General features: G+C 44.2%; 1 protein-coding gene across 1 annotated transcript in view; it reads right to left on the bottom strand.

Moving 5' to 3' along the window:
• The window catches only part of LOC103150931 (zinc finger protein GLI2-like), a 51468-nt gene that overhangs the window by 13596 nt on the left and 28545 nt on the right, over positions 1-9327 (bottom strand). Inside the window, exons 3-5 of the mRNA XM_016681042.1 lie at positions 8076-8181; positions 4124-4326; positions 3324-3506 (exon numbers count right to left, since the gene is read on the bottom strand). Coding sequence (XP_016536528.1) covers positions 3324-3506; positions 4124-4326; positions 8076-8181 — 492 coding nt within the window. The remainder of the gene's footprint in view (positions 1-3323; positions 3507-4123; positions 4327-8075; positions 8182-9327) is intronic.

The raw sequence follows: 9327 nt of genomic DNA, 5'->3' as shown, positions 1-9327 counted from the left end.
TCTAATGGAATCTGAAAATCACTTCTTTGATTCCATTAGCGTCAGAAAAGTTAAAACTTTGTCGCCTGTTTGTGTTTTAAATCAAATTGTTAAAATTGTGAACTTTAAAGATGTTCATGATTTTGCTAACATGCTATAGCTAGGTTAGCTTAGCAAGTAGACATAAAGTACCTGAACTGTTTAGCTCCTTTGTGACTTTTTTCACAAGGTTATTAGACATAATTTTACTTTCAATCTTATTTAAACCAGCCCAACTTTAAGCAAGACAAATAAAAACAGTTTTGCTAAACTTAGCTAAGTTCAGTACGTCAGCTAGCTTAGACTAAGCTAATAGGACCTGAGCTTAGCAGCTCATTAATATGCATTATGTTTGTTTAAAAAACATTTAAATGACTAAAACAACTGAAGGCAAATCAAGGAACAAATGTTTGCTTTGAAAAGAGGCCAGTTTGAGAAAATACTATTTATAAATAAATCTATGATGGAGAAAATTGAGAGAAACTCAAATTTAGTCAAATGAAGCAATGTGTGCTGACCCCATTAAGATTCAGGCATAACTAATCAATTTGTCCACAATAATCCCCCTAATCACTTCAGATAAACATCAACCAGGCCGGGTTGGACTTCACCATGTTAAATGAGGGCAATTTACTGGGAATTGATTTGGTTCTGCATGGAGATGTATTCAGAGCAATCTGATCGATTTCAGCTCTAAAATGTTAATTCAGACAAGGACTTTAAACGGAAACACTGAGGAGGCTTGGTGGAGTTTATCAGTGAGTTTGGAGGAACGCATCCAAAAACAGCGACTTTCTGGTGACTTTGGAGCTTTAAGACATCCTGAACTTTATCTGCTTGCTGCTTATTGTGGCGATAAAACATCGTTTCACTGAAGAAATAAAGGAAGAAGAATTTTAATCCACCGTCTTTAGTTCAGCCATGTTGGAGGATTTCCTGCATAAATGAAAAAATTAGGGTGAATCCATCAGGCCTCTCCAAACTCTGAAATTATATTCTATTTAATAAGATAATAAAGTGGACAGAAGAGGTCGTGACCTTTCATCCATCGCACCAGACTTAACGTGAAAAATGGATGTGCTATGTTAATAGCACTTAGCATTCGTCAATGGCTCATCAGTGGAAGTACAAGTGTTGCGCAACACAAATAATCATCCTGCTGGAACGTGTTGTGCTAACGAGTAAAACTTAACGAAGCTTGGAGGAACTTTAGTAATGGAGGAACTGGAACGATTTGATGAACTGTTTGGTTCTCTGGAGATCCAAAACCTTACAGGCGGTTCTGGAACCATCCTGAGACTTTTCCTGCTCTGGTGTTGAGTGTCTTTGGACGGGCATGGCCTCTGTCAGCAGACAGGTGCTAGTCTGGTGATTTCTGGAAATTATGATGCAGTTAGTTTGGAAAACGTCCTCCTTTTCAGTCGATGACTGTTCAGTAACTGGAATTAAACATATTTTTGCTAAACGGCGTCCTGATGATGGATCTTCTGAGGTCGTTTCCATGAAAACCTGCAACATGTCGCCTGTTTGGCAGCGTTGATGAGGAGGAGGGCGTCTTCATCACATGGAGTTTAACTGATGATGGGACCAGACGCAGACGAGGACGTCGTCTCCAGGGACGTCTCAGCTTCATTACGGCGGCGTGTCGTCGTGGGACTCTAATGGTTCATTTAGGGCTGGTACAGGTACAGATCAGGTGTTGTCCATCCGCAGCAGGCAGCCGCATTCATCCTCTCACCTCTGGGGAGAAGTTTATTAATGTCCCACTGCCACTGATGAATGGACCAATGGGAGCGCCAGATCCCCCACTCGTCTGTCGTCATTTATCAGCGCCGCCGTCGGGACGGCTGGATGGGGAGACTCAGACTCCATGGACGTGTTTTTGTTTTAGTGGAAACAGGAAACAGGAAGTTCAGACATTCGTTCTGTTCCTCGTCTCTTTGGTGGAAGATGACTGACTCTCTACCTGAACTTTCTCTGGAGAAAAACATGAACTTCTGCATTTGAAAGAGAAAGAAACACCTCATTTTGGTGGGAAACCATTAAATATTTATAATTTCTTAGACAAACCTGAACTCTTTACGTTTCACTTCATAAAGGAAATATAGGAGATTCAGTGTTGTGGTTAATTTAATCTCTAAATCTCTAAGCATCATGTTGTACCGATAACTTCTCATGTTCAGTAAATTTAATCTGGAGAGATTCTTCCTAACAAACCTCCAGGTGTTTCCTGATGTTTCCTTTGTTGATGACAAAGTTGACCTGTTGCTGGAAAACCTGTGATGCATCAGAAAAGCTCTGAAAACTCTCAGTTACTTCCACTTTCAGCCACTAGGGTGAATTTCATGATATTTTGAGGTAATGTTGTGAAAACTATTATTTCCATCATTGTGACATCATGACTCCACAAATACGCAGCTCTAGAAAAACATTTCCATTTCCAATACACTTCTTTATCGACTGATATGAAACACTTATATCATGATAAGTTTCTCAACCCATTGGGAAGTGGCCTAGTCAAAGGTTGGGCTTAGGTAACATCATGACAAACTGAAACCTGCGATCCTCTGGGATGTATGACAGCATATCAGTACCATAGATAGAAAAACAGGCAAATCTCAGAATATTTTCTAGAAAAAAATGGAAATTTCTAAGTTTGAAAAGTCAAAAAAAAAAAATTTAAAACTTGGAAATTTTTTAATTTGAGAAGTCGCAAATTTTCTAGAAAAAACTTGGAATTTTTTTCTTTTTTTGATTTTTTTATTTATTCACCAACTAGTGCTTACAAAAGAAACATTATGGAGAAACAAATAACAAAAGACGTTTAGATAAGAGAATGAATAATAACAAAATAAAATTAACGGGTAAATAAAAAAAACTTTCAAAAGTTCAACATTTTTGACTTTTGAAACTCAAAAATTTTAAATTGTTTTTAGAAAGTTGCTGAGATTTTTATTTTATTTTTTAGTAAATTTGCAACATTTCCACCTCGTTCTTTTCTGGGATGTTCCTGAGATTTATTTGGTGATCATTTCCTGCTTGCTGTTGTAGATCTGAGCTCAGAAGCCGGTAAACCCGTTATAATCTTCCGGTCGGAGTCTCTGGGAACGCCGGCGCTCCGGTTTGTTTTGGCAGCTGTCTGATCTCCAGAGTGCGGCTGGCTGGTTTCATCTGGAAGCTGCTCTTTGTGTCAGAGGAAGCGATCTGGAGTTCATCAGCGCCCGACGTCTGCGGCCTTTTAAGGCGACAGCGCCGCCGGTGCGTTGTGTTTACAGAGAAGCGCAGAGAGGCGTCCATCAACTCACCGTCAACAGGAGAGAGGTAGTCGGCCAGCGGGGCCCCGGGCCCCGGCAACAGCAGCTCGCTGTAGGGGCTGCGGTGGCTGGCCATCAGGTGGTAGTACTCCGCTGCCGCGCCGGCCCCCGGGGGAGGGGGGGGAGGAGGAGGAAGGCCAAACAGGCCACGCTCCTTCAGATGTTCATGAGCCACTGAGAAACAAGACGGGGAGGGGAACGTCACAGATGGTTCACTGAGCAACACGGAGAGGCAGAGAGCCTGGAAACGCCTGGAAAAACAGCCTGGAAACGCCTGGAAAAAACATTTAACTGCCTGGAAAAAGCTTTTAACAACCTGGACAAAACATTTAACAGTCTTGAGTAACCTGGAGCAGCCTGAAAAACCCTGGAACAGGATCTTTTAAAAATCCATTTTCATTTTATATTAAACATAAGTAAAAAAAGTACAGAAAACTTAAACAAAAGAGTATTTAACTTGTAAAATGTAAAAATGTAGGAGATATAAAAGCACTAATAGGCATTTTAGCGCTAGCGCAGAAGCTAACAGTCCTTAGCCAATCTGTTAGTGTTTTAGCACTAGCACAGAAGCTAACAGTCCTTAGCCAATCTGTTAGTGTTTTAGCACTAGCACAGAAGCTAACAGTCCTTAGCCAATCTGTTAGTGTTTTAGCACTAGCACAGAAGCTAACAGTCCTCAACCAATCAGTTCCCAGGAAACAAGCGGCGCTCCAACTCGTTCACTTTCTGACTGATCATCACCAATAAGCTGAACTGGTAAACCTGCGTGAGCTGGTACTGGTCTGACTCACAGTCTGCTGGGCTGAGGCCTCTGGCGGCTGAGATCATGGACAAGGTGGGGCTGCCGTGCACCTGGCGCAGGTAGTGCTCCATGTGGGGCGAGACGTACGGGTGAGGCGGGCTGAACGGCGACTCGCCGGTCGCCATGGCGCCGGGCGACAGGCGGATCAGGGAGATGTCAGAGATGACGGGGCTGCCGGTCAGACCTGCAGGGCTGGAAACAGAAACAGTCAGGCTGACTCCAAGCTGCAGCGCCGGGCAGGCAGGATAAAATAAATAAGAAACTGAGAAAAACAAACCTTCAAATGGTTCAATGGTTTGAATATCAGCACCACTACAGATATTAATATCTGATCAGTTCATCTCTACACAGAACTGCAGAGCTCTGACTGCTCTGCTCTTTTCATTAAAATATAAAACAGTTTTTGTGTTTATAATTAGAAAAAGTGGTAAATATTTTTGTCGGCTCATCCAGACCCACCGGCCTGATTTCACGAACAAACCGTCTTTGACTTGAACAAATGTCTGCTGTCTTTCATCAGCAGCAGATTAAAAATGAACGTCCTGAATCATGCAGAACAGCCGACTGGCGGATGAGGCAACATTTCCTCCACCCGGCAGGTGGAGGTCCACAAACCAAACCATCCGAAACAGTCGCCTCCATCCGCAGGCGGGAATCACTGATGCGGTTGCTGTGTGACGGCCTGCGGCCTCTGAATCCGGTCTACCAGCTTCGTTTGGCTGCAGTTCGTCATGTTTACTCCATGATGGGATTCAATAAAAACCTCAAACTGACGGTTCGTCTCAGTTTGTAGAAGATGGACGACAGCAAACATTAATCTGGAATGTTTTGAGTCAAAAGGTGAAGAAATCTTCAGGAATTTTTCCACCTTTTGCGTCCCGAGTTCTTTGTCGATTTAAAACAAAAAAAAACAGCTAAGCACTGCATAGATTTGTTTTTTTTTTTAGCTCTTTCTGGATTTCCATGTCTTCTTGGTGAAAAGAACAGTTAGGGTCCATCACAGATTATCTACATTACAGATTATCTACATCACAGATTATCTACATTACAGTTTTAATACATTACATGTGACTCTGAACGGTTGAAGCTACTGCTAACTCACTGCTACTATGCCATTAGTTAGCTAATGAGCTTTTCCATCTGTTATGTGTCAGTGAAAATTAATCTTCAGTTGTCTGGACGAAGCTTGTATATTTCTGTGGAAATTAAGTCTTTAATTTGAGCCTGTGAACCTGCAGAAACCCGGATTGCTTTGTGTGAATCAACGGATGACGTGATGCCGGCTGTAGTTTGTAAAACACATTTTCCTCCTCATGATTGAGGTTTAACTGAGGTAAATGAGGCGCGGCGCTGCCGGGTCCCACCGGGTCCAAACGACCCGACAGCAGCCGCTAACGAGGGGTTTGGATTTCCTTCAGCAGAGACTGGTTCTGTAGCTGGTTCTGTTCGTGGTTCTGTACTCCACTCTACATGTTAAATAAAACCTTCCCTGGCTGTAGGAGCAGCCCGCCTCACTCTGAGTATTTCTGTGTTTGTTGACACCGGAGATGAATTGCGGGGCGACAGTGACTCCCGTCTCGTCCCGTCTCTGGTGCCGGTCGGGCAGAGCTCTGATTTAGATAAATCACGCGTCCAGGATGCAGCTGAATGAACTCCCAGCGCAGGTTTCCAGGTCTGAAGCAGATCTGTGACTGCAGACTGCAGAGAAATGACCCAGATACAAACAAACACAACGCTCAGGTTGCTTCCCACTTTCATCTTGATTCAATGAACCAGAACATTTTCACTGCTGAGGATTTCTGAAGTTTCATCCTGTCAGGATTAAGACCTTAAAGCTGCAGTGTGTGATTAAAGGTTTTTACTAAAACTGATCAAAAACAACCAATCAGAGGCAGGAGGAGGGGCTTAGCGCTGTCAATCATCCTCATGTACATGCTGCTGGATGTTTGATGCCAAACTGGAATCATTTCTGTCCAGTTTTCACTTCACTATGTTGTTTTTTTATTTTTAAGCATTTATGAGGCGAAACATGAAACCTCTGCTGCTTGTTACCCAGCAGGTTGTTGCTAGGCAACCGGAGAGTGAGCAAGTTAGTTGATCCCACCAACCTAGCTTAGCGGCTAAAGCCTTTTCTCAGCCTGTATCCCCCAGAATGCTATGCAGTTCTGGATCAGAGTTCAGTGAAACTATACGAAGTTCCCTGACGTCTGAAACAGAAGTGATCGGCGCCATCTTTGTAGGCAAGCGCAGCACGGAGCATAGATGAACCCTGACCTCCAGAGTAACAAAAACAAAATATGTGGACACTCTGGACCAATGTGTGAGAGACAGATACATGACAAAATGGCTGATTGATTGATTGATCAGGCTGGCTCCCTCCAGGTTTCTCTGCTTCCTGTCACAGAAACAGAGCGGCGCCCCCTGGCTGCGCGTTATGACAGGCCTGACTACAGCAGCAGCCTCTCATTACAGTATATGCAAACAGTGACAAAGCGGACGGCGCCGGGGTGTCATGTTAGACAATCAGGGAGCGGACCTCTGACACGCCGCCGCCAGCCCATAATAAAGCGCCGCGCCCGGCGACAAATGACACCGCACTTAATTTGCTGCGCAATGTTGCTGTAATTAGGTGAATTTGGCAGCGGCAGGGGGAGCGACAGCCAGATCAAGGTCTTGATGAATTAGGGGTCCACTGTCAAGATCAAATCACATTAATCAAGGTGGCCAAGTCCGCAGACAGCCCCCCCCGCCCTCCTCTTCCTCAGCCGGCTTGATGAATAGCCCTGCTGCCGCCAGGCGCGAAGTATGCATCACCATCAAATCTGTGAATTTAAATGTAAGAGCTCCACTCGCTGCCGTCTATTGACTTTTTTGTCTTGGCGCCAGTTTTTCTGCTGTGATAAAGTAAGAGCTGAAAGTGTGCCGCTAACGCTAGCTCGTAAAACCAGAGCCGAGGGAAGCTGCTGAGAGAAGCACTGGATGTGTTGCCTGCAACATGCAGCCTGAGCTGTGACCTCTGACCTCTGGGAGTTTAATTATGGCGTTAGCCTGCGGCTGCCTGGGCCTGCGCCGCGCAGATTAGCTCCAAACGAGCGATTAATGAACATAAAGAGGCGGCGGCGCGTTGAGTCTGTCCATCGCTGCAGGTATGAGAGTTTAGTTCACGGCTCTGACCTCTGACCTCTGAACCAGCTGCACAGCAGAAACACAACATCCTAACAAACTAACTTGCAGGAAACTTTTCAACAATACAGCAGCTCATTTAGAGTCAATCATTCCTTAATATTGGTGATAAATTACTAGTTGCATTTGTAGATTATTACTAAATATCTTATTAGTGAAATAATCTGCAGTTGAACTAGTAATTTATCATCAATAATCATGAATTATTATCAATAATAATGAGTCTAAACAAGCTGCTATTTCTCACTGAAACGTTTATAAATTAGTTTTGTCTTTTTTAAGTGTGTTATATTTTTTCTACTTGAGCAAAAATCTTTGGTCCATTTGTGTTTTTTTTTTTTTGCAGTGTTGTTTACTAAAGTATCTTTTAACTGATTTAAATCAATCAGGAACAGAATAAATCCGTTTGGGTGTAAATACTTTTCCAGGCATCCGTTCAGAAGAGGAGCGGCGACTCGTTTGTTGTCAGGAAAACTTCCTCCGGCTCCTCGATCACCAAACCAGAAGCGATTTCTTAAACTGTGTGTCAGATTCGGATCCCTGCAGCTAAACTCCTCAAAGCGCCGCAGCGTTTGAACGGCTCTGGTATCACAAACCGGAGGAATCCAGAACCGGCATTTCTTATTCACTTTGGAAGTCAGCGTGTGTCGTCGGCGTTTGATAGTGGAGTTGGCAAACGCTCAGCTCCAATCAGCGTCCGGAGTTGAGAGAGCAAAAACAAGCCTGGTGCTGCAGAGAGCAGAGCAGAGGCGGTTTACCTGTGCATGGCGTGCAGCGCGTGCGGCTCGTAGTGGTACCGGCCCTCATGGTGGCGGATGTCGATGGGGATCGGCGTGTGGAAGGTGGGGAAGAGATGCTGCGGCGCTGCAAGGACAAACAGAGAAGCAGAGCCGAGAACTGAGAGACTTGAAACAAGAAATTTCAAAGCAAAAGGCCTACAATAAAGCAACATGAATTTCAGAGCAAGCTGAGCACTTTCGTGTAAAATATTGGCACTATCACACAAGAGAAGTGGGATAAATAAATAATCAAAGTCGTGCTAAGAAATCCTACATCTTGGACATAAAAGATCTCCAACCAGGCTTTTGACAAAGACCTGCAGCTAGCAGAGCTTTGAACTAGACAGGATGATGGAGCGTGTGAAGCCAGACCCAAACCGGCCCTGACAGCTCTGGGAAAAGCTTTCTTCTGCTGCTCTATCCAAACAGACTGAAAACACACAGAAACTCCTCACTGACTGCATGTTTACACACCGAGCGGCGCTTTGACGCGACAAACACTCTGCTGCTCCAGCAGACGTCTTCATTTCCCTCTGCAGTCCTGAACGGTCAGCACCAAGCCAGAGGTTTGGCTCAGGATTTCATCTGGACTCTACAACACCCCAAAGCCAAACCCAAACACCAGGTCTGGTTGCTATGCAACGCCTCAAAACCGGACCGAGACTTCCTGTCCGTACGACGAGGACAGGACTGGAATCAGGAGGGTTAAAGTCAACCAGACAGCAGCAGCGTCTCCAGTAAAACATGAGGACAAATGTAAAAACATGTAAAAACACAACCCCACTAAAAATAACATTATTCACTCAATAAATCATTAAAATCACTGATGTAAACAAATCAGTCCACCTTCTCCCTGGACCCAGTACCCCAGCTGCTCAGACCTTCCCCTACCGGCCCCCATGCTGCCACTACCTGATCCCAGGCTTCAGATCCAAAAGGCACTAAAACCAAACTGTGTGATCTCAGGATTTAGTTTGTGATCTCGGGTTTTGGTTTGTGATCTCAGGTTTTAGTTTGTGATCTCAGGTTTTAGTTTGTGATCTCAGGATTTAGTTTCAGATGTATCAAAGGAGCATGAAGCTCTGGGTGTCATTAAAGATGCATTCCTGTTTCTAACCCAGCTGGTTTTACGAACGTTGTGTGAATCTTCCTGCCTCCATTTATCGTTTTTATTTTTCCTCTCAGGGATTCTTCTGGGATCTGGGAAGTTTTTCCTGAACATCAGAACTAA

This window comes from Poecilia formosa, unplaced genomic scaffold (assembly GCF_000485575.1).
Source record: "Poecilia formosa unplaced genomic scaffold, Poecilia_formosa-5.1.2 Scaffold266, whole genome shotgun sequence".
Taxonomy (NCBI): Eukaryota; Metazoa; Chordata; class Actinopteri; order Cyprinodontiformes; family Poeciliidae; genus Poecilia; species Poecilia formosa.
The sequence above is the reverse complement of the archived record's forward strand: the minus strand, read 5'-3'. Positions and strand labels throughout refer to the sequence as shown.